The sequence below is a fragment of the Podarcis pityusensis genome (genome assembly GCF_964106645.2).
Source record: "Podarcis pityusensis genome assembly, chromosome: 15".
Classification (NCBI taxonomy): Eukaryota; Metazoa; Chordata; class Lepidosauria; order Squamata; family Lacertidae; genus Podarcis; species Podarcis pityusensis.
In genome coordinates, this window is record NC_138040.1 from 31,303,846 (window position 1) to 31,329,347 (window position 25,502).

The 25,502-nt window shown below is 43.0% G+C and overlaps 1 protein-coding gene and 1 long non-coding RNA gene across 3 annotated transcripts in view; one reads left to right on the top strand and one right to left on the bottom strand.

Annotated features, from left to right (window-relative positions):
- Positions 1-25,502, top strand: part of KIRREL3 (kirre like nephrin family adhesion molecule 3) — a 737,348-nt gene that overhangs the window by 405,260 nt on the left and 306,586 nt on the right. For both annotated transcript variants that reach the window (XM_080983902.1, XM_080983903.1), the window contains exon 3: positions 1,992-2,069. In XM_080983902.1, coding sequence (XP_080840028.1) covers positions 1,992-2,069 — 78 coding nt within the window. The remainder of the gene's footprint in view (positions 1-1,991; positions 2,070-25,502) is intronic.
- Positions 3,033-5,651, bottom strand: LOC308464555. Its single transcript, XR_013980091.1, has 2 exons — positions 5,311-5,651; positions 3,033-3,233 (listed from the first exon to the last, which is right to left on the bottom strand). It is a non-coding gene; the product is annotated as an uncharacterized lncRNA (long non-coding RNA).

Sequence of the window (25,502 nt, forward strand, 5' to 3'; positions counted from 1 at the left end):
CTTCACCTCGTGGGCGGTGGGAGCCCTGTCGCGACAGTCTTTCTTCAATAAAGACCAAGCCTACTGGCTGCTGTTTTGCTCTGTCTTGCCTTGGTCGGTGTCTTCATTTGTCCAAGGGAGCCCTCGGATTTTCCGGTAACAGTATAACAACACCTGTAAGGCCAGAAGTTCCCATTCATCTCACATGGGCTAGAAAGAAAAGTTTCTTCCATGAGCACATGTCTTTCTCATGCCCTTAACTACAGCTCGTTCTCTCTCCATCTGAAATTTGTAGTGGAAAAGTTGCTTTGGGCCCTGTTATTGGCATCGATTCCTGCTTGCCCTGAGACCCAGTAATTCTCTGTTTGCAAATGAAGTAGTAGATATAAAAAAGGACCACAGGCACACTAAACAAACATCAAAAGAACTTTGATCAGCAAGGCCGCACAAAATGAGAGAGACCCAGTCGTATATGTCTGGGCCACAGGCAAGGCAGAGCGTGCTGCCTTAATTCTTTCTGCTGTGCCATGAGGTGGTTCTGTTTGAAGAATCTGCAAGGTGTTTTTACGCACCGCAAGATATATATACACATACAGATGCATGGTGAAGGTGGAAAACACACAGAGACGGCCGTCTCCCTTTTTTGGAAAAACCCATGCTTAGATCCATTTCTCTGCCTTTTTGCTGATAGCCAGGCAGCTCCTGTAAGAAAGCAAGAGATCAAAGACATGTACTTCCTCAGGCCTTGGCGTTCAGCCACTTTACAGGCCAGCTGTTTTGCTTTGAAAGGGCATGGAGCCTGAAGACAGATTTATCTCTCCTTCAAGGTCCCATGTTCTATTTTATCACACGGTCTGCTAAGTGAACGGGATTAGAGAGCTCTCATTACTTGCATGTGTTGAAGAGCAGAGATTTATTGAGCCTCCTCCTGAACATAAACAGAGCGTCTGAAGCAAACACTCAGGGAAGGAGTTTCCACTGGGGATTGGAAGTTAGCTGGGCACTGGGGGGAGGGGCTGGATTTGTTCATTAAAAATCCATACGCAATTCAGGTGGGAGGAATGGAAGAGTTGGTGCTGGGATTTAGTACAGTCACCCAGTTCCTGTGATTGGTGTTTGCATCACAGCCCAGATATATCTTTGAATATACCAGGGATAGGGAAGCAGCAATACGGTAGGCATAGAATGATAGCACTGAAATGAATTGGTGCCTGAATTATAGTGATTTTGGTCACATCTGATTGAAAAGTGCCCATGGAATTTTTGTTTATATATTTACATACTATCTGCATGCATGTGTTTATAGATAGACAAGACAGATATGGATATTGAATATATATCCCATGCTTTCAATATAGGTGGCAGCTAATGAAACAGAAACTATTGTCTGTTTGCTTGTTTTATTGGGAAGCACTTCTAAACCACTTAATGGTTTGTTTGTTTGTTTGTTTTAATAAAAAAAACTGCAAGAGATATAGAAAACAAACAATAAAGCAGTATAATAAAATCAGTAAGCCAGAATAAATAAATAAGTAAATAAGCACATAAAAACAGGAACAGGTAAAAGCAAGACGTCAGAAATAATAGGGTCTGATCTTATAGGAAAATTATTGGTGAAAGAATAATAGTGGAATGGATCTCTTTGGATCTGTTACTGGTGCTGCTCCTGCACCACTGCTGTTAACTCCCTGCTTCAGGGCCTTATGAGCACAGCTGCTGGCACTTTAGTGAGTGCCTTTCAGCAGGTGCAGCTGTGCAGGGGCCTCCACAGCAGAAAAGCACATCTCCTTCCTCTGTTGGTAGAGGGAAACCTGGGCACCTAGTAAGGCTACTCTATAACCTATGTGTAAGAAATAAAAACTTTATTTGAATAGCTTCCTTCCAACCAGGGTCTCTTAAAATGCTCTCTACTCTGATCCGGACTTTTTTCTTTTTGTTTTGTTTTTTGCAAATGCCTCCCGTTTTTAGTCAACAGTTTTGCTGATCACCATCTACTTTGCTGTCTTTTGCAGAACTTGGTCTCCCAAAGAGAGGATGCTGTCTGGTCTTTGGGTTCATGTTCAAGGATAAGTACCGGCGAATGACTGAAGGTTAGTGCAATGTCTTTGCCTCTGTTATTTTCACTTGCTCTGCCCACTCTCCTCCCCATGCCCTCAACCCACTTCCATCTGTTTTGTTAACTTAGGTCACATTTGAACAGTAGAGGCAGGTTCTTTACTCAATTCTGGGTGTGCTCATGCAAGTCTGTTCTGAGTAAACTGCAGTAAGGGAGCAGGGCCAACCCAAGACATTTTGGCACCAGAGGCACACCGCAAAATGGTGCCACTCCTCCCCACCACGAAGGAAGATCAGGAACAAGCAGGGAAGAAAGCCCAACATTGGGATCTGCTACCCCTGTGGATTCTGTTGCCTGAGGCTGTCGCCTCACCTTGCCTCATGGGTGGGCTGGTCCTGTGAGAGAGAGTACCCTCCCATAGACTTCCTGTCCCAACACTTCCTGCTTCCTTTGTAGATCCTGATCCAGCAGGGGTTTTCTTACGCTCTTATGAGCCACTGCACTTAGATCAGCAGTGGAAAGCCTTAGGTCTGGGGCCAAATGTCACCCTCGGGACCTCTCTACATGATTCTTAGGACTCTTCCCAGACCACAGCTCTCACCAACCCTGCTTCATACCCTCTGAGTGTTTTTGCCTGTCTGAAATGTGTCATTGAACTCTGGTAACGCCTCTGGCTTGCCTAGATGGAAGATATGTGAGTGTGTGTAGAAACTAGACTTCTGGTTTCTCCACTTCTTTTGCATTTGGCCCCACATGCAGGCCTCATGAGGTTGCCCAGATGGAACTGTGGCCTTCTGCTGCTGCTGCTGCTCCACCTCGCCATTGCTGCTTCCTTGCTCACCCACCTCTCCCTGTGGTCAAAGAGTTAGTGAGCAACTGTTGGTGGTGTTCCTATTATGTATATCTCAAGTCTTATATTTGGTTGGAAGATTAAGGCCTTTGGGTTATAGCTGCTGGCTGGAACTTGGAAGCTAGGATGGTAATTTCACTCGGTACCTGAGGGTTCTTCAGCTTTATTGCAGAAAATATCTTTCAAAAGCCTTTTCTAAATGCAGATGGAGGCTTCAGCTTGCAAAATCTGTGCTTAGCTGTAGCTCTGGAACAGAGAAGCAACATTACATCATGGCTTTAAAGCTGCCCAAGCAAGCAGCCCTCTCAGGGATGTTGATGGTTCCATGGGGCCCACGTGAGCTCTTTCCTACAAAATGCAAACGTATATTACTGTTAATTCCCTCTACCAGCCAAGCATCTTATAAGCAACCATTGATTAACTGTTTCAATAGATGTGTGTAATTGTGAACAGAAATCATTAAACCATTAAAAACACTTGCAAGTAAACTCAGTTAGCATCTCAGCAGCCTATAGCTTTGACACTTGCTGTTTTGATGCAACAGATGGAGTCTCTAACACTGCCATATTTAATGTGATTGGTGTCAAAAGTGGAAACAGGCAGAGATGATCTTCAAATTGCTTATCCTTGACCACAGAAGTTGATAGTACGTCTTCCTTTCTGCTGACTATAATTACATTCCAAGTTGCTGGTTCCACAGAAGGGTCAGGAACAAACCAGGGGAAATGGTGGAATCTATGTGATCCCCTCCCTCTAGGTAGTTTATGAAAAGTCCCTTCATGCTAAGGGCATCCATCTTTCCTTCTCTTCAACAATGATATTATCTTTGATCTGCCAGATCCTGGCTCAAGCCACAACGCTCATTGGGTGACTTTCGGCAAGTCACTGTCTCACAGCCTACCCCAGCGTTTCTCAACCTTGGGTCCCTAGAGCTTGTTGGACCACAACTCCCATCATTCCTAGCCAGCATGACCCACTGGTCAGGGATGATTGGAATTGTAGTTAAAGAACATCTGGGGACCCAAGGTTAAGAAAGGCTGGCCAAACCTAAGAAAGAGGGTTGTTGTTCTGAGGAAGAAATAGGGCAAGAGGGAGAAACACATGCATGGCACTCTGGAAACCTTATAAAATTATGTAGTTAGAGTTTATAAAACAAAGCAGTTGTGGCAAGTGTAGGGAACCCATGGTCCTCCAGATGTTGTTAGACTACAGCTGTCATTGCCATTGGCTATGTTGGCAGGGACTAAGAGAAGTTGGAGCCCAACAACATCTGGGCTGGCAAGGTTTTCTGACCCCTTCAGCCTGTAGCAAGGGAGAAGAATAGTAGCTTATCAATAGTTCTACAACCCTTACCCAGTAAGAGCTTATGATACTATACTCAACATTTCACAATGTAATCACAAGAGGAATAGGTATGAAACATTGTAATTACTTGGTTCAGAATACAAATTTGCCTAACTTAAAAGTTGTAATATTGGAATGCAACGCAAATATAACTGTATTTCGTTGTGTTCTTTAGCAGTTCATGAGGCTTCGCATATATGCAGAGAAAGAGAGAGAGTTTTGATTTAATTTGCATTTAGCAAATTCTGGAAGGAGAGTTCTTTTATTTTACTTTCTGCCTCATGAAAGGGCCAAGAAAATATAGGCTAGGGAGATGGCTAACAAGGAATGAACAAGAAAGCTTTCACAAAAGCCAATGTCTGCCTGGGTTGGGTGTAGTGCTCGATCGAATAAGGATGGAAAACACAAGTTCTCTATACCTTCCTGTGGGAATGTTAAGGAAGGTGGGAGAGGATATATTGTTTTGATATTATCTCTCCTCACCCGCGCTAGTGAGTAAACAGCAAAGCATGTTCCCTTTGCAACTTATTGGAAGTAAGTTGATGATTCGTTAGGTAAAGGTAAAGGTACCCCCGCCCGTACGGGCCAGTCTTGCCAGACTCTAGGGTTGTGCGCTCATCTCACTCTATAGGCCGGGGGCCAGCGCTGTCCGCAGACACTTCCAGGTCACGTGGCCAGCGTGACAAGCTGCATCTGGCGAGCCAGCGCAGCACACGGAACGCCGTTTACCTTCCCGCTGGTAAGCGGTCCCTATTTATCTACTTGCACCCGAAGGTGCTTTCGAACTGCTAGGTTGGCAGACGCTGGGACCGAATGACGGGAGCGCACCCCGCAGCAGGGATTCGAACCACCGACCATGCGATCGGCAAGTCCTAGGCGCTGAGGTTTTACCCACAGCGCCACCCACGTCCCCATTGCAACTTATTGGAAGTAAGTTGATGATTCGTTAGAATCCTTTAATTAAGCAATCCAGTCTGACTTGTCCAGTCTGGATTATTCCTGATAAGTTTCCCCTTTTATTTTCCTCTTAATAATAACTCAACACAGTCTTCTATAAAAGTAAGAATAAGGTTTTACTCACATTCAGTTCACAGTAGCAATCTGAAGGCAGGCTTTAGCTTGCGGTTACAGTGAAAAGAAGTCTGGGCTACATCTCAGACTTTCTGCTTGTGGGCTCCATCCTATGTGAAGCTTGAGCCATGCGCTGGCTAAGAACCAGGAGAGTGAGAGTGAAAGTCCAAGAGAGAGATGGTTGTGGGGCCAGAGCTAGGGTCACGCCCATCTACCTTGTCACACACAGGGGGAGGAAGCTCCAGAGCAGGTATGACAGGAAGTCCTCCCTGTCTGGAGCCACATTGTCCTGTGTGTCCATTCTAGGCAACAGGAAAATATTGTACTTGACTGCTCTAGTAATAATACATCCCACACTTCCTAATACTCTGAAGGTTTCTAAGCTTTCTCTACAGTTCTCTACCCTGTGCCATTAAAAAGTCTGCTTTGGTGGTGTTTGCTCAGAATTACTGTCTGAATAGCAATTTACGCTGAGGACTCAGATTTAAAATATAGTACAAAGAAACTTGTGAATCAATTTAGAACTTATTGTGGAATAAAATAATTTTCTTTCATTTTTGTGTCCAAGGTGTTTGTAATTATCAAGACATTTTTGAATTAAACCAGGGGCAGTTTGTACTTTGCTTATAGAAACAGCTGCACTAGTTGTGGGGGGTGGGGATTGCATTTCCCAGCAATATGATGTTGTGATTTGAGTGTTGGAAGGAATGACAACAAAGAGGTTCCCACAACAGAAATTATTACTTAAGGGAAGAGGTCTGGTTCTTTCATAATGAACAAGTAACAACTGTGTGTTTGCTGCATGAAAGGAATAACTTGGAAAGGCCCAACAAACAGCTGACAAAATGCCTTGGATGATTGGGGCTAATCAGTTCCTTGAAACCGAGTTACTTGGACTTGGAGGGGGGGGGAAATAAAATAGAAGAAGCAAGTTGGAGCAGACAATATGCTAATTAGATTACAGACAATGCTGGATTCAAGCTAGAAGGCTCTCCAGAGACATAGCATATATATATAATCACATTTGGGAACATAAATACAACAGTGATGCGCAATTTCACACGTTCAACAGCAATGATCATATATGCTAATTCATCCTTGGTAACAATCTGAGGTATGTGTATTATTAGGCACGCAGAAAACTCATCCAATGATCAGTACACAAGGTGGAGGGAGAGAAAGAAGTTTCAGCAGTTATTGACAGTTTTTTCAGTAGCCACATTCCCACCACACATTTAAAACACTATGATACCACTTTAAACAGTCATGGGCTGGATCTACACTGACCTGAAAGATCCTGTAAAAAAGCAGGGGGGGGGGGACTCCCACTGCAATTTCCCATTGGTGACAGATTACTGCTCTACATCGCCCTCTGGTGTTGCAATTTCTATAACGCATTTTGGTTTCCTCCAAAGAAGTCTATAGTTTGTTTAACTTAGTTAGGAGGCCTCTATTCCCCTCCCAGAGCTTCAATTCTCAATTCCCTGTGAAGAGGGATTGGCCACTAAACCACTCTGAATGTGTAGCATGGATGTGGTCTCTGTCTGGCCCACTTCAGACAAAGCAGCAGGATTTTGGAACAGCAAGCTCAAGGAGGAGAACATGCTGAGGCTAGTGCCTATTTAATTAAGAATTTATTTTCCTACAGCAAAACCTGGAAGTGAAGCCTTAATCATGGATACCTCCTGAGACCACATGCAGACTACACCAACCCTTCCAGACAGTTTGGGGCATTTCCCAGGATTTTAAATTTTTTTTAGTGCTGACCTACACATATCAAACATATCCCATGCCTTCTTCTATCATTATAGATTGCATTTCTTCAGAAGAATGGCAGCCATTTTGTTTGTGAGGCCATCGTGAGTCATGCCAAATGTGTTCTCCCTGAGGAGATTTTCCATTAGCACTGTGTATTTTTCCCAAATGTTATTCAGGCTTCACATAAAGCCTCCGTCAACATTCAAAACACCTGCTTGTAAAGGAATAGCACAATAAGAAGCTGGTGAACTTTAAATTCCTGTGCCTATTCTAAAGCGTTTGCTCTTTGTTTACAAAGACCCACAAATTCATAGCATTGCCTTTAAAATGTAATACTGAAGGTCTATCATTAGTTAGTATCAGTCTCCGTTTCAAATTTGCTGACAAAGTCTCAAAAAAAAAAATCAATCAGCTTCCTGGTGATTTCTGTAATCACCAGTGATTTGTTGCCATACGCCCAGAATTTACTGGACATTGCCTGTATTCGGCTCTCGTAAACAGCATTTGGACAGAAATCGCTGAAATGTCCGGGAAAATATGGGCGTACGGCAGCCCATGTCAGGCGTGTACATTTTGGCAAATTTCAAACGAAAGAAAAAAGAAAAAGTGAAGCTCAAATACTCAACAACTTTTGTGTCTGGATATTCACTTATTGAAATTTGGCAACCCTAATAGTAAGAGACAAAATACACCCGTGAGTTGGTTTCTTTAGTACAAGGGTCAAGAAACTCTTTTCGTTTTGTTAAATTACAACTAAATTTGCTTTTTAATAAATGGGGGCATGAGCTTGTTCTTGGTAACGATGTAAATAGAACCTCCTATGCAAGAAACCCCAGGGAAATGGGTAGAATTTTTGCCCCTGACTCAGAGGTTACCCACTTTTGTTTCACTGCTAGCACTTTCCTGGAGCAGCTCAGACATGTAAAAAAGTAGACATGCCCAACTGTGCATTAAATTATAGCAATATCAAATCAAGCTAAGGGCAATCTTTCACCTGCATATCACCCTTTCCTGCTTGCTCTTACCACTTAGAAGGGAAATCGTCTGCATATTCTGTCCAAGCTCTTCCTAAGTTCCAAGGTGTGACAAGAACCCAGGGGTTCCAGGTGCTCAGCCAGGGTTTGTGTTTCCTTTGGAAAATTAGGCACCACAGAGGCTAGAGTGTCTTTATGATAAATGGTTTATTTACACATCAACCTGAGCCTGCTTAGGAAGGGGCTCACAGCAGCAGCACCCCAAAAATGCACCAGCTTATTCTATAGCAGCAGCAGCAATAAGCCCAAGCATCATCCTTTCTTGGCAGCCTAACTTGTGCTGCAGGGCACAATCTAGTTTAATAATTGCTTTCTCTGCTTCCTGGTTACATCACTCCCAACCCTACCACCATAACTTCTTAGCTTTCCTTCTCTACCTCAGGGAGAGGCCTTGCATTTGCATTCTCATGCTTATGTAATTTGATCCTGTGTTGTGTTAACACCTAATCCTTTGATGCTCTGAACTCCCTAATTGCTGATCCCTTTGGGCAGTCACCTCACAAACAAGTCTGTGTGACCTCATTAACACTTGTTGATTTGGCTAAGATTACAATATCCAATACACAGCCCAGGTAGTGTGCCTAGGTAAATTAACTCTCCACATAGGCTGATTCTAGGGGATTAACAGTGGCTACCCCACATCTTAAATACACATGAGTCTGGCTAATGTACCAGTTCTGATTAAATCCTAACATTTATTAAACCCAAGCATTTAGCACCCACGGATTTAGCACCCACAGATTTATAACAATATATTGAGTGGTATAATATTAGTGAGACTTCATACTCCTTTCATAGCATTTATATTGCTCTTTTAATTTAAAAAATGTTGTGGTTGTTGCCATATGATTAATGGGGGATTGCTGGGTAATGTGGATGTATGACGCATTGTTCCAGTATGGTGCATTGTTCCAGTAAAGGAGTTGCTTTTCTGATTTTCCTTGTGGCCCGATTAAAGATTGACATTATTTCTTTGTGTCTGGATCACAAGGTAGCTCAGGGGTACTAGATACAAGGAGGAAATTAAACTGGTGACAGTTGTAGTCTGAACAGAAGTGCGATGGAGCTGTTGGGTAATGATAGCCTTGATGTAAAGAAGCGTTATACTTAATCCTCCACCATCTGTCTTCATTCTACTAATAACCCACTCAATCAGACACTGCAGACTGTTTGTTAACATTCAGAAACAAATACATAATCACTAGGAACGTGCCATTTCTCCAGCTGGAGAACGATCCTGATAAAGTCAGAACTTCTCCATGGGCAAATATGCAAATATGACTTTACCTGAGGATAAAGTCTAAGGCCACATTCAGTGGCCTACCAAGCCAAACTATGGCCCACCAGTATGGTGGCTCACAAGGGGTTGCATCAACCTCTTACGTTTGCTACCTGGTGATAAAAACAGGGATTTTCAAAGGCTTGGCAGATGTGTTAAAGCAGGCAAGTCGGAAGAAGTCATACTGGTCTGGGATAGGCATTAAACCAACTGCATGAAGCAGTTCATGTTAACTTCAAACTTGCTAATTTCTCCTAATATACCTATTTCAGTATACAACTTTGCCTACAATGAGTGTTTTTGCAAAGCAGTTAATACTGCACGTTTTGTATCTTATTATTGTATCTCTATACCACCCTTCATCTGAAGATCACAGGGCGGTTTGCGTGTTTTTGCAAAGCAGTTAATATTGCACATTTTGCATGCTATTATTATTATTTCTATACCACCTTTCACCTGAAGATCACAAGGTGGTTTGTGTTTGCACTAATATATGCATTTATATGCATGTTTTACTCTAGTATGTTTATTGTGTACACGTTCCTTGGCTGGAAGACTGCATTGCAAACTTTGGATAATATTCAGTTTGCATAATGTGCAAATTAGGTATGTTTGCCTTTAAATGCAAATAGAGTCAAATTTCTCCCCAATCTCCAGGAAGGATTGCACTTGGAAACACTGCCATAGGGAGGGCAAAATCACACATCCCTAGGAGTCGGCGCTGACCTTCCTGACTTAAGAACAGCTTGGTGGTTTCTTGGCAGAGCTTAAAGTTAAGAGCAAATTTTAATTTAGCAAAACTTTTAGATGAATAAGTCTGAAATAGATTAGACACATCACTCCATAGCTGCTCTATGGAGCAATGTGATGCGATGGAAATCATCAAATAATGAGAAAGCATTGCTGTTTCATATTGGCTTAGGATGCCGCTATACCTGTCAACCGTAAGTCCAGCCATCAAGCAGCTGTCTATCAGCCCAACCATATCCTTCTCCCACAGCCCTAGGACTCTGGCATGTTCTTTACTTCTGTGCAAGCACTGCAGTCAGATGAGGTCTCACTTCCTATTCTACTCACACTCTCCTGCATCTGACTTCTTGCCAGATCTGTAGCGACTGGTTAGCAATCGGCAGTGCAGCAATTATAGCATTTTTTTGGCAGTGACTCATAAAATGACTAACAAGCACTATTAAGCACAAGGAGGTGTCAGCCTACTCCTCTGCCACCTGTTCAGCAAGCCGGTGGCTGATAGTTGGTACTCAGGTCCTCTTTCCCATATGCAAAAGACCAAGAGCACAGGCGAGCCACTATTCCCTTCTTAATTATTATTCGTTTCTCATTCGCCTACTTTGCTAATATATTCTACAGGTGTGCATTTATGCTTAAAAACATCAGAAATAGACATTGTAAGTCAGAGGGAATATTTATTCATAGTAGTTCCATGTAGATGATATGTGGGTGTAAGATGCATAACTGGTTGTCATAATCTTTCGCGCATTCTTTTGCATTGTCTGAGTGTGTGCATTATGCACATGGAACATCCACACATACCTTTCCATCTCTATAACCTTTAATCTAAACAGGAATGTACACAAGTAATGCCTACCAAACCGACCCCACTTGCTTAATCTGTCCACCATGAAAAGTGAGTGGATTATTTTAGACATGAGAGACATGAGTAAGGAGTAATTCAAAGGAACATGAGACTGAGGCTTGCTCCTCAGTGTGGCTAAGGATGGGTTGATCAGTTTCACAGGCACTCATTCATAAATCCATGCTGTCCCGTTCCCAAATTAATCTCTGATTATGGTGATGATTGTGATAATTACAAAGAAAAGGAACACATTTTATTTTCAAATATGTACCGTATTTTTCGCTCTATAAGATGCACCAGACCATAAGACGCACCTAGTTTTTGGAGGAGGAAAACAAGAAAAAGAATATTCCGAATCCCAGAAGCCAGAACAGCAAGAGGGATCGCTGCGCAGCGAAAGCAGCAATCCCTCTTGCTGTTCTGGCTTCTGGGATAGCTGCGCAGCCTGCATTCGCTCCATAAGACGCACACACATTTCCCCTTACTTTTTAAGAGGGAAAAAGTGAGTCTTAATAGAGCAAAAAATACGGTACATAAATGCATATTTTGTCAAAAAAAAGACATACTCAGTGCTTTTTTCTGGAAGTACTCAGGGGTATGCATTACCGACACCTTTCCCCCCTGTACATACTGTACAGTATGCACTGTACATACTTATTAGTATTTATCTCAATGTGCACATTTCTAGACTCATAGAACTGTAGAGTTGGAAAGGACCATTGGGGTCATCCAGTCCAACCCCCTGCAACGCAGAAATCTCTTGTCCAACATGTGGCTTGAACCCATGCTTCTGAGATTAAGAATAATTGCATGCTCTACCAACGGAGCTACCCATGCCATTCATACTTGCACATGCTGCTTCTACTATGGAAGGGCTCAGTTTTAGCTTGCCCTTTGACGCAGCAGCTTCAGAGATCTGTTGTCCACCCAGCCTTGTGTTCTGCCTTGCCTTATGTCCAACCTGAATCTCAACTTGTCTTATACCCTGGTTGCCTTGCTGTGCTGTAGTGTGGGACAATGTGCAAAAACGAACACATCCACAATGACTTCCATAAGCAACACAGACATGGGGCAGTGTTAATGATTCACCACACTGTTTCTATAATGTCTACACAAAAATGAATGCACAGCTCATTGTAAACACCAAAATATCAAGCTGGTTAGATTGTGTTGTACACATGTAGAATTTGTCATTGCTATATATAAAGTTCATCTAAACCAAGAATACAGCAAATGGTAAAGCACATCCTACAGTTTTTATTTGTGTTTCTGGTTTTTTGTAAGGATAACTTACAAAGGATAACTTCCAGGATGAAGCATGCCTATGGTTTTGACAGCCAGTTTCCTGAATCATAGCACAGTTTCAAGGACTTCAGTATGGTATTACTAGCATATAATGCTACCCCTTATACCTTCCTGTTTGATCTATTCCTTTTGAACAGGTTATACCCCTCAATTTCTACATTCCATTCTTGAGTCTCATCTCACCAGGTTTCAGTAATGCCTATTAGGTCATGTTTGTCACCCTGCATAAAGAGTTCAACTTTATCTTGCTTGTTTCCCATACACTATGCATTAGTATAGAGACAACTGAAACCACGAGTCATTCCCTCCAGCTTCTTCCTTCTCGTAATTAATAATAATAATAAATTCTGTTATTTGTACCCCACCCATCTGACTGGATTGTCCCAGCCAGTCTGTGGCTTCCAACATATATAAAACAATAAAACATTACACATTCAAAAGCTTCCCTATACAGGACTGCCTTCAGATGTCTTCTAAAGGTTATACAGTTACTCATCTCCTTGTCATCTGATGGGAGGGCTTTCCACAGGGTGGGTGCCACTACCAAGAAGGCCCTCTGCCTGATTCCCCTGTACCTTCACTTCTCACAGGGAGGGAACTGCCAGAAGGCCCTTGTTGCTGGATCTCAGTGTCTGTTTCTTGCTTCAGGTTTACAGGTTTCTGTAGCACCACTTTCATTTCCTGTGAATCAATGAAGCTGTTATCCCCAGTACCAGGTGTTCCTCTGCCATCTGTATTGTGTCCTCCACCACTTTGTCTTTCTTTAAAAGCCAATGTAAGATGGTGGCCATCACTACACCACCACATCTTCTTTTAGTGATTTCCATAATTTGACTGTGCACTCTGTCTGTCCCGAATCGTCCACCATTCAGCTTCACTGAATGTCCCCAAACACTAGTGTTACGAGACACAGAGAAAAATCTTTTCTCTCTCCACTTTCTCCACATTGTGTATACTTTTGCATGCCTCCGCCATGTCCCATCAATGAGTAACAGGCTAGTTAATATTTTCTTAACATCACAGAATAGATCAGATTTTTTTTAATACGTTTCTCCTTGAACCCCACCCTGTTCCTAGCTTATTATGTATGATTCAGATCTGGAGGGGGGTGAGGGGGGTGCAGGCACTTATACATGCAGATGAAAGCTGCTTTATGGTTTATAATTATCTTGTACCAACCCTCCAAATAATTATAACGCGTGCGTATTAATAATTGATCTGGAACGGCAGCCCTGTGCCACGGAGCATATGATAGAAAGGGGGAGTTCAAGCTGCGTTTGCATAATGTGCCTTGGTCTGAACGGCACAACTGGTGAAGTGGCAACAGAGGTGCACACATTTGCATACATGCGCACACCCCCTCCCTTTGCTGGAGTCATTGAGCTATTAGAACAATTAACTGGTGCGTCCATTAAAGACGAGGCGGCAATTATTTTGTTTCTAATTTGGGATAAATATAAAAGCCCACTTGTGCAGCTGAGTGGCTTATTTGTCCTGCTAAAAGGGATCTAATGGGGTGACTGTTGTCAACAGAGAAAGAGCTTCTTCTCCTTTCCCATTTGTTTCTCTGTTAATTCGGTATCTCTTTCCATTTTCTAATGAAAACTTGAAAGAAGAAGAGAAGGAGGGGAGGAGCTTTATAAGCAAAAAGTTCCCCTTGAGCCAAAGGAACACCAAATCAAGGCTGTTAAATGACACGAACAAAAACAAAGGTGAGGAACAGCACTATTGAGAGAACACTTAGGAGGCTGAATGGTTTGTCAATGAAAGGTTGCTTTTTTGGACTAAGGCTTATTAGCTTCCTCAAGCAAGAAGCTTCTCAGGCAGTTGATTGTGCATGTCCTGTCAGCGGTGGTGCTCAGAGTCTCCCTGCTACAAAAGAGGCTTTTCAAAACATGGTACCACTGCCCATTATCCAGGCTTCTGCCTCCAGATCTCCTTTCCAAAGCTGGAGCCAGAGAACCAATTTTCCTCAACAGCACTGGCTTTTGCAATGGCCAAATTATGGCTATTACCATGGAATTGGGGCCATGCTCAAATATTCTGATTTTGATTTTTGAGTCAAGAACAGCCATTTCAAGGACAGGGAAGAAGAAAAGACATAAACAAAACAAAACAATTCTGCAAATACACACTTGTGAATGCACCCTGGAATAATTAATGTTGTTGTTGTTGCTGCTGCTGTTAATAACAATAGTATTTGCTAGTCACTTTATACACAAAATGCAAACAGATAAATCAATTGAAAACCAAATCATAAGACACAAGAATGTTGAATAAACCAGGGCCACAACTTATCAATGAAATCAGAACATGGTTTGCAGCTCAACATGTGTGTTTAATTCTCATCTCGCCACTTTAATTCTCTTACACGAGGAGGAGCCACCCCAGTCACTGGACTGGGGGACACTGGGCTGCATCACAATGTCGCTGAAGACAACTGAGAGAGGAGACCTTCCTTGATCAGTCACATGCATCATCAAGCCACACAATGAACAGGAATGTGTCACGATCCTAAATAACAATTCACTGATGGCCAGTGAAAGCAAATAAGGCCAATGTAAATGAGTAAGAAAACGAGGATGTTGGGGAAGTTATTGGGAAAGAGGGGCTCTTTTTTTGAGAGAAGGTGGCACCAAAAATATTTACCATAAAATTGTGAGTAGTTTTGGTTCAGCCCTAAATCAATTTCTGTCATCTCAAATCTCATCAGAAAGCTATCATTTTGTGAATCAGAAATACCAGGTCTGTTGTTCTGAGGTTCTCAACCCCTGTAGTCCAGCATCGCAGCCTGTGCGCTGGTTCCCCACTGATTCTCATAGCATCACGTGGCTCAGTTCTCACTCTTATCCAAAGGGAAACTCAGTCAGGGATGAGAAACCTGTGGCTCTCCAGATGTTGTTGGACTACAACCCCACTCATCCACCCCATGGGTGGTTGGGCATTGGCACTCAGTGAGCGGCCCAATCAGCATCGAAACTCTCACGGTGTTTCAGTGTTCAGTTACCACAATTCATTTTCAGAGCAAGCAGGTTTCTGCTTGCACATCCTAAGTAATTAGTAAAATCAAGCAGGAGCGGGAGAGAAATGAGACGGGTTGCTAATGCTTGCACGCTGCGGTACAAATACAATTCCCTGTGCACAGCCCTAACACGCGAAACCCTTACAAAATCACACAGTACTTGAAAGCCATTCGGGCTCCCATACCTTATAAAGGATATATAAGCAATGTAAGCCTTGGTGTGTGTCTGTCTCGTTATTGCACATGATTCCCCCAAACCACCACCAATTCTGTTTATAGGACCTTTGCACTGGATTTCCAGATAGTTTTATTGCTTGCTCCTGTTGTCTTGTTAGGTAAAAATCTCCAATCATACTTTGTCTTTTACCCATCTGTCACTGGAAATGAAGGTTCTGCCCGCTCTGCCGCTTGGCAGTTGTGTGATGGGGGATGCTTACATTACTCCAAGCATGTCACTTTCATCTTGCCGATGAGATGCAATTGCAAGTGATTAGGAAAGGCAGCTCCTGTATAAACTGAACGGAGCCTTTTGTTCTTTGCCTGCCAAAGGGAATTCTAATGGAAGCTGGGGGAGGCTGTGGCGAGCACCCAAGAATTTGTTTGAAATGCATCTTTATCATCAGGGTGTTCCGTTGGTGAGTCTCTCGCTTTTGCTTGACATGCACGTTACTCAAATGAGATGTCGACACAAGTTAAACCTGAACAGAAAACAATCTTTTGTTTTGCCTGGCGTCAAGCAGGGAGGAGTCTCGGCTAGGCTAGCTGGTGAAAACCTCCTGGTAAAAAGCAGGCACCTCTCTGAAAAAGACAAAAGGCTGCACCCGAGTGGACTTTCTTCGGGGCAAAACTGGTTGGGTTTTGCATATACATATGCACTCGGACTCCTTACAGCAATAATCACAATGTGCAAAAAGGCAATTCCATCTAGTGGAAGGAATGGGAACTGCTCAGATGTGTCATGGAAGCTGCATGGCTGCAATTCAGATCAAGGTTGTATGTGGCAGTGGTTAGTGTTTCTCTAATATTTGTGCATTGGGTGTAGGTGACATTGGAGTACAATGAGGCAGTGCAGGTCTGGCAGGTGGGTGTTGAATACAGGGGCGGAGCTACCTGCCCTGGCACCCAGAGTGGGGCGGGGGCGGGGCTAGCTGCCTGCACTGTGAGCTTCCCTAGCCACCTGCCGTCCGCACAGTGAGCATCGGGGGGCGCTGCTAGCTGCCCATGGCAGCATCATCCCTAGTGGCCTGCCGCCCGTGCAGTGAGTGTCCAGGGGTGCTGCCCTCACAGCGAGCGGGGCGGGCTGGCACTGCACCCCCGCACCCACCTTCCTCCGCCAGTGGTTGAATACAGCACCTATTGAATGTCAGACCAGTTGTTGAGCCTACTATTAATTTTTAAATGTCACCTAGTAGAGTGATGGTAGCTCAGCCCTACTGCCAAAACAGCAAAGGGAATCCGCAGATAGGGATGAGCAAAATAGATTATTTCTAGCCCATGTTACTTTTTGCATCTACTCAGCTTCATTAATTTCAATGCATCTGATCTGACTAACATTAGATGCCACCCACTGTCCTGAAGATTCCATTTTTTGGCTTATTTGGGGGGCTTTTCAGGGGGAAGTCAAAGGTGGGAGGGGGGAAATGTGTTTTTATCAGGAGGCACAGGAGAGTTGAACAATTATGTAGGAAGAGAGAGACCTATCAGCAAAGGCAGAGGCAGAAGCGTCTGGATTATTTTATTTTCTTGACACCCTTCCTTTTATATCATTTATACTGACTGTGGTCAGCAACCATCCCAACCATCCATGCTCACCCAAAGTGGCACTGGAAGGATACCATGTTATATCCTTAAAAGAAGCATCAGCACCACCACTCCAAGAATGTCACTGAAGAATGCCCTCTCACTTTAGGGACGTGTGGATAGGCTTCAAAAGTAGGAAAACGTCATCTGTGCTCAACACCAAATTTCAAAAATTATCAAGAACTGCATCACAACATTCAGAGAGGTGCAAAATCAAGAGGGGATACTATGTGAGCTTCCAGTTTGTCATTCTTTTCCAGTTCTCTTGTGCTCAGGTCCTGCTTGTGGGCTTCCTGTAGGCATCTGGTTGGCCATTGTGAGAACAAGATGCTGGACTAGATGGGTCATTGACTTGGTCCAGCAGGGCTCTTCTTATGCCCTCCTATCTCTCTGCACCGAAGCCTTCTCTCTGAAACAATATACTAAGGTACCAGACATCTCTTAATAGCACCTATTCAGGCATAATTGTCCTATCCGTTAAGGTACATGGCCCTTTTCACATTCACTTCCATGTCTCTTGATTCCATGATAAACTGTTTCCCAGTGGGTAATATTTCATCAACAATGCAGGTCACTCCATTGACTCAGCCTCTACTGGACCAGAACCTGCTATTCCAGGTCTGTTTATACCATTAAGCCAACTTAAAATGATGCTATAAATCCTCCAGTGATCTGTCTTAGCCTCTCTGAGAAACTAAAAATGAAACTATCCTCAGGCTTCAAACTGCAGTATTTTTACAGTATTTCTTCATTTGCCTTGAAGATGTTCACCAAGAGCTGAAAATGATTAGCATGCATTTGAATCACTATTTTGTTAGCAAAACCACATCCACTTTCTGCATTGCTGGATGAATACTAGCATGCTAAACTAGGATCCAACTCTGGGAAACTGCCATGGTGAGTCTAGAGATGGGCAAATCTCTTTATTTCCATGCCCATGCCCTTTTTGCCAATGTTTACCCATAGGGTAGGGCTATATCTCAGTTATAGAGGACATACTTTCCATACAAAAGGTTCCAGATTTGATCCCAAGCATCTCAGTGTAGGGCTGGAAAAGACTTCTTCCTTGAAACCCTAGAGTGTAGTCAGTATACTATAGACAGTGCAATGCACAGTATACTGTAGATCTTATTGTACAAACCATTAGAGGTAAAAACTTCCTTCCAACGATGTGTTTGAGAAAGAGAGAGAGAGAGAGAGAGAGAGAGAGATCACATTTAAAGACAATCTAAAATAAATAAATTATTATACAAGAACCAAAATACAACCATAATTTGAAATTCAAATCTCTCTGAATTTTGCGATGCAGTTTTCCCACAAATCAATGTGTACAAAAATGCACAGACTAGGGCAAGTGTACATAAAATGCATATACAATATTACAAAAATGCATTGAGGAGAACTGCTCGGAAATCTGTACGTTAGTCAAAGCTGCATACAAAAATGTGCATACTAAGAAGAAAAATCACGCTAAAATGCTGACAAATTTTCAGGAGGATTATTTTTTTAAATAAATGAATGAATGTGAATTGCTTCAGAAATGTGAAGAACTGAATTTAAGACTGGAAAAATTAGAAACCAAGAGAACTGAAATTGACAGACTCACCCATCTCTAAGCACAAGTTAGTTCAGTGAATCCATGGAGGTGTATAGAATACCTCTAATCTGCTTGTGTGCTGACCTTTTCATGAACAGCTGGGAGTTTCATCACACCAGAAAAGATCTTTTGCTATAGCACTTCTACAAACCATGTTTGATTATTTGTGCATTCTATAAATAGACTGATGCATCAAGTAGTGAATTATATTTCGATTCTTAGCTTGAACCAGGGGTTGGCGGATTGGCAGACCATGTGGTTTTATAGAGATTGCTGTAGGAAGATAGTGAAATATTGCATGACTAACATTTCTCATCAGTATTTATGAGATACCAACTGTATCACATATAAGCCTTTATCAGAGGGAGGGAGAGGGAGAGAAACCCTCTGATATTTTTGGAAGCAAATGTGAAATGAAATATTTAGGATAGCCTGGAAATAAATGTTCCAAACTCTCACCTCCAGTTCAATCCAGGACATGTACTGGACTGTTTAAAGGACTCAGAACACATTTTTTAAAAATGCATCTGAAGCCCATTTCGTGACTTTGCTGCATGATTTGTATGCATTTCATACAATCATGTATGATTATTTTCAATTTGCATTAGCCCTATCATATAATATGATTAATTTGCATGCTGCATAGATCTGATCCTAATCACATACAGTATTTGTTGACTGGACACTGATGTTGTAAATTTCTCCATGAATGAAATTTGGGGCGGGGGCGGGGTCAATAATGGTATATTTGCCACACAGGTCATTGTTGATAGCTTTAGTTCCTGTACTTTTTGTTGTGGTGGGGATATGTGAGCAGATTATCCTGTAATTAGCACCCAACACAATCTGGCAGCTGTTAGGGCCAGCAGGCTACACTATTGCTTGGATCACTTGCTTCCAAATCTAGCCTGCTAATACTTTCAAGCTTTCTTCTGAACACACTGGAATAGTTTGGCTCTCTGTGATATCTTGCCAAACAGTACCATACACCGTGTGAGTTGAGAACCAAGTCCATAAACCAGCGATGGGGAACTTGTGGACCTCCAGACATTGCTGAACTCCAACTTCCATGAGACCTAGCCAACTTGTCCAATATTCGGGGGTGATGGGACCTGGAGTCCAACAACATATGGAGGACCACAGGTTGTCCCGTTCCATGTCCTTGAGTGGTATGAAAGAAGAATGGGAAATATTGCTGCTTTATCAACATCCTTCCTGTTTTTTTAACTCTCTTCCATGGCCTTCCTTATTGGTCTCTTTCTTAAACTACCTTTAGGGGTCTACTAAGAAGTAAGTATTATTTAATTAAGTGGTACAGGATTAGAAACAGAGGAAGCTGTCTTACACCAAGTCAGACTACTGGTCCATCTAGCTAAGCAGTGTTCGAACTAACTGGCAGTGGCTCTCCCGGATTTCAGACAGGAAGTCGTTCCCAGGCCCACCTAGGATGGATCTAGACACCTCAAAGAAGCAACACGTTGTAAACTTATACAGGGAAATCTGATAGGGAAAGATGGGACTCCACAGCGCCATCTGGTGTCACAGTGTTATACCGCATATACAACGCATAAAAAACGTTTTTTCCTTACCAATCTAGCTGAGTCCCTGGTGATGCCAAGCATTGAACCTGGGACTTTCTGTGTATAAAGCAGATTTGCAGTCTGAAAAGCCCCCAAGATTTTAGCCTTTCCTTAGAGGGAAGATGCTCCAGTCTCTTGAGCAATTTAGCTGACCTTGTCCAAAGTCTTCCGAGTCTTGCTCCATTCCATACACCTTGAATAATACTGATTTGGCTTCCTTTACCCCTCAAGAGCCAAAATCTTAAGCTTCATGTACTCCTAACTAAATACCAATTTGAGAAATTAGCAAGGCTCGATGAATAAGAATCACATAGTATGCTCAAGGCGGTCACCCCCTCCCACTTCTCCTGAAATAAATTGCATTCAAATTGTTTCCAATTTTTTGTCCGGATGAGATTTATCAAATAATTTATTCACAATTTTCTTGATCACTGAATAAGTTATTGGTGGATATTGTTTTGATTATCAGGCCCTCTCTAGCGATTGTCTCTCAGTTACACAATGTGCCAGCGACGTGGATTTGTGAATGCAATTAGAGCTGTAATGTGATCGGGGAGAGATTTGTCACTAGGTTACCTGGGCCTTAGATAGACTTGGACAGCTCATCATGATCAGAGGGCTCCTCTGTTTTCAGCCTCAACTCACTGGCTTGCATCAGCTGCAAGAAGCTCTCTATATAACAATTTCCAGAGGGGTAGCTGTGCTAGTCTGTTGCAGAAACAACAACAAGAGTACTGTGGTATCTTGGTTCAGTGGTAGAACAGCTCCTTTGCATGCAAAAGGTCCCAGATTAAGCCACCAATGTCTCCACCTAGGACTGAAAAAGATATCTGCCTAGAGAACCACTGACAGTGACTGTAGACAGCAGGGCAGAGCTCAGTGGCTCAATACAGTGGAACCTCAGGTTACATAATGTCCTCCTTACGAATGCTTTGGGTAAGGAGCTCCACTCACCCGGAGGTAGTTGATCCTGGTGGTGAACTTTGCCCCAGGATGTGAGCGGAAGTCGTGCACCGGTGACGTGGTGGCAGCAGGAGGCCCCATTAGTGAAAGCGCACCTCAGGATAAGAACAGTTTCAGGTTAAGAACGGACCTCTGGAACGAATTAAGTTCGTAACTGGAGATACCACTGTAACCATATGCAGTGTTTCTATGCTGGGCATATATGCTGTAGTAGCCCCATGCTCATAGACTCACAACACCTGGAGCTGACTCGTCATTATTGAGTTATAGGGGGAGCCATGTAAGTCCTTTTGCTGAGCCCCTTTCTTGATGCTGGGAATCCAAAGCTAGAAGCCTCTGCAAGAAGGTCTCTCCAGTGCCTTCTCTTCTCTTGGCTAAGCATAACCAGTTCCTTCAACCTTTCCTCACAGGACTTGTTTTCCATACCACTGACCATCTTCATTGCCCTCCTCTGAACCCAATTCAATTTGTCTATATCCTTTTTAAAGTGCAAGGTCCAGAACTGGACACAGTGCTCAGTTTACAAGGTAGCTGAAAGGTGTTAAAGGGTAAGTGGTCTGCATCAGAAGATCTTGAATATGTGTGCCGAGTTGCAGAACCTTCCTGTCAAGGGCTTATGGGGCTCTTTTTGTTTTTGTAGTTCTCTGACTAATAGGTTATTCCACAGGGCACAAAGGAAGCACAGTCTGAAAGATGTTTCTATTAGTTTGCAGTGAGCATTTCGCTCCAATAGAGTCTGAGGTAATGAAGCAACAGTAATATGGCTCCTTTACCTGGGTCTGATACATCCACTCTGGGAGCATTGGGTGGGGTCATGGTTCACCACGGCAGCTTAAGAAGGAACTATGCAGCTGATGGAAGAAGGCTAACAATAGGAACAGAAATGGCACATGGATAAGTCTTAGACTAGAATGTGAGAGGTTCTGTAGTCTGAAGAAGGATCAAAGGGAGATGCAAGCAGAGTCTGCCTGCGTTTTCAGCTATGTGACTGAAGATTGGAAAATTGTTGCTCTGTCTCAGGATGGATGGCAAGCTAAGGTCTGCAAAAAGAGGAGGCAAGAATTTGCTCCCCTGCTTTTGGTGAGCTTCATGACTGAAGAGGTGTTTTTTTTTTAAAAAAAGAAACTGTTATGCTGAATTTTGCGTTTGAACTGGTAAAGGGTGCCTCGATTGTAAGAATTTGTGCTGGAAATGTCTTCTCTGCACCACCACCTTGAACAGATGTTAAACACAGAAGGATTTGAAGTGACAAAATGCTCACATTAAGAGGTATTAGAAGCCTACATGCAGCCTCATTCCCTTTAAAGGGAACAGGGATGAGAACAAAAGGGCGGGGGAACCAAGCAATGTGAGTTTCCATGGCCACTTCTACTACATGGATGCACATCTATAGGAAGAATACAGGGAGCTGCCTTAAATCAAGTTAGAGCACTGGTCTATCTAGCTCTGAATTGGAATCAGCTGGCCAACATTAGGCTAGACAGTGTCTACCCTCCTGATGTTGTTGGACTCCATTGCTCATCATCTCTTACCATTGGCCAAGCTTGCTGGGACTGATGGAAGTTCGAGTCCAATTATATCTGGAGAGACACAAGCTAGCCACTCCTGGTCTATCTTCATTGATGGGCAATGGTTCTCCAAGGTGCCTTTTTCAACCCTATCTGGAGTTGCCATGGAAAGAACCTGGGCCCTTCTACAAGCCAATATGAGTTATGGGATGTTTATGATGAGGGCAGTGTCTGCTTTGAAGATGCCTTGTAAATGAGTTTCTCCATGTATTTGGGGGTTGAAGCACTGAAACAGCATATTCTTAAATTTCTAAGATGTAGCTATGAATCCTATTCTCAAAAAAACAAAACAAAAAAACAAACAAAAAAACTGGTGAAAGGGTTAAGAGCAGCTTAGGATAGAGAACTGACATGCTTCCTGTCTATTGCAATCCCACCCAGTCAACTTCCTGTTTCTTAGCTATGAACAGATTTTGCAGTGACTCTTCATGCCCATGATGTCCTTGGGGGGGGGGGGTTCCTTAGGATTCTGGATTTTGTGCTAAATAGTGTATCCAAGGTGATACGGAAAATACATACTCTTGTTTCTAGAAGCATTAGCAGGCACATACTTGCCATTTCTCAGGAATCAGTGGTTAAAATCGGTGCAGTTTTGAAAGGTCCAGTCTGCCATCTTGGTTCAAAATGGTGTCTGATGGTATCCAAACATACACAAAAAATCTGCTCCTACATCTCAGGAACCACCATGCCAAAGTTGGTGATAACATCTTAAGAGGTGTCCAAACAGTGCAGTTTTTTCCAAGCTTCAGTCCTCCATCTTGATTGGAAATGGTGTCTGATGCAGTGTTTGAAACCCCCATTGTTCTAGGTGCATTTTGTGACAGGGAATTTCATTAGCGCAAGCAGTTTCTGAGGTCTGGGCACAGTAATGCGCCTAAGATTTCAGATTAAAACTGCAGAATGGAAGGAAAGGCGGACCTTTTTCTGCCTCCCCACTTCCAGCTACTCTCTGAAGACTGGAGAAGAGACCCTCTTAAGAATATTGGGGGGGGGGCAGGGGAAGGACTAGACCATGTGAAAAATGAACATAATATTTTAGTTGTAGTTCATTTATTTTCAGCTTTGCATTCTTGTTAAAAAAAAAAAGGACACCTAAACATTCTGTTGTTGCATCCATGACCTAGGTTTAAGGTGCCATTTAGTGCATAGCTTTCATGTTTCAGTTTCTAAGACGGGTCTGACAGTATCCAAACATAGATGAAAGCCTGCTCCTTGATCTCAGGAACCATCATGGCAAATTTGATGATGGTATCTTAGGATGTTTCCAAACACCTAGAGAACAGATGCACAAACAGCAAGCTTTTTCAGCAGTGGGCCGGTCCATTGTCACTCAGACCTTGTGGGGGGCCAGACTATATTTTGGAATTTTTTTAAAAAAATGAACGAATTCCTATGCCCCACAAATAACCCAGAGATGCGTTTTAAATAAAAGCACACATTCTACTCATTTAAAAACACCAGGCAGGCCCCACAAAGAACCCAGAGATGCATTTTAAGTAAAAGCACACATTCTACACATATAAAACACACTGATTCCCGTACTGTCTGTGGGCTGGATTTAGAAGGCAATTGGGCCAGACCTGGGCCCCGGGCCTTAGTTTGCCTACCCATGATGTACAGTAACCTAGTTGAAAGTACTCTGTGTTGCCTGGAAATTTTAAGAAACTCCCCAAAATTGAGATTTGTTAGTTTACCACCATCGCCCAGTTGAGGGCCTCAACCTGACATGGGGAACAACTGACTTCTGGCCCAGAATCAATTTGGGGAAAGGGCTGATGTTTAATTAGGATTTTTTAAGCCCTGTACAGTAAGGAGAGGGGCAGAGGAAGGAAACAGTATGCCTCCTTTCCCCTTCCCCCTGTCCAGACCGCATAGAGCAGGAAGGTTCAATCTTGCTGGGTGCTGATTTGCCAGCATATTCCCTGTGGGAAACATGCTGGTGCAGCAAAATGGCATCTGATGGTATCCAAGCATTGCCCCCAAACCCTCTCCTCACTCTCAGGAACTAGCACACCAAACTGGGTGATGATATCCTTATAGGCATACAAATTGGCACAGCTTAGAACTGTCAATCAAACTGGGAAATATCTATGCCAAAGTTCCATTTTGGTCCACCATCTTGATTCGGAATGTTGTCCGGTGTCCATATCTAGATGATAACTGGCTCCTCCACCTTGGGAACTATCCTGCCATTGAGTGATGGTATCTCAAGAGCCGTCCAGATGCACTGAGATCAGATGAACAGTCAAACCATTTTCCAAAAGACGCAGTAGATTACTGAACCGTAGCATCTAGCATCTTCTCCCCTTCCCTCCCTCCCGTCAGCAGCCATCTCACATGCAACTTTTCCCAGAATTCCTCTAGAGGTATAATAAAAACAGATTGAGTACAGTGTAGGCTTATAGCTTGTCAAATATTCCCATTTGGGTGGAAAAATTTGCCTCTAGTGGGTGACAATGTTTTCAGCCTGTAGCCTTCGGCATTGGAGCTGATTGCTAGTCATCCCTCTGATGAATAATATGCAGTCATGAATATGTCTGTGCATACATCTTCAATTCCTATAGGGTGAATTTAATGTTATCTTAAGGCGTCCTGCTCCTGAGATGAAGAGATTATTTCAAACCTGCAGCCCACAAGCGTAGCCATTGGTTTCAAACGCCATTAAGTTTCATTATAACAAATAAACACTGCAATGACATTTA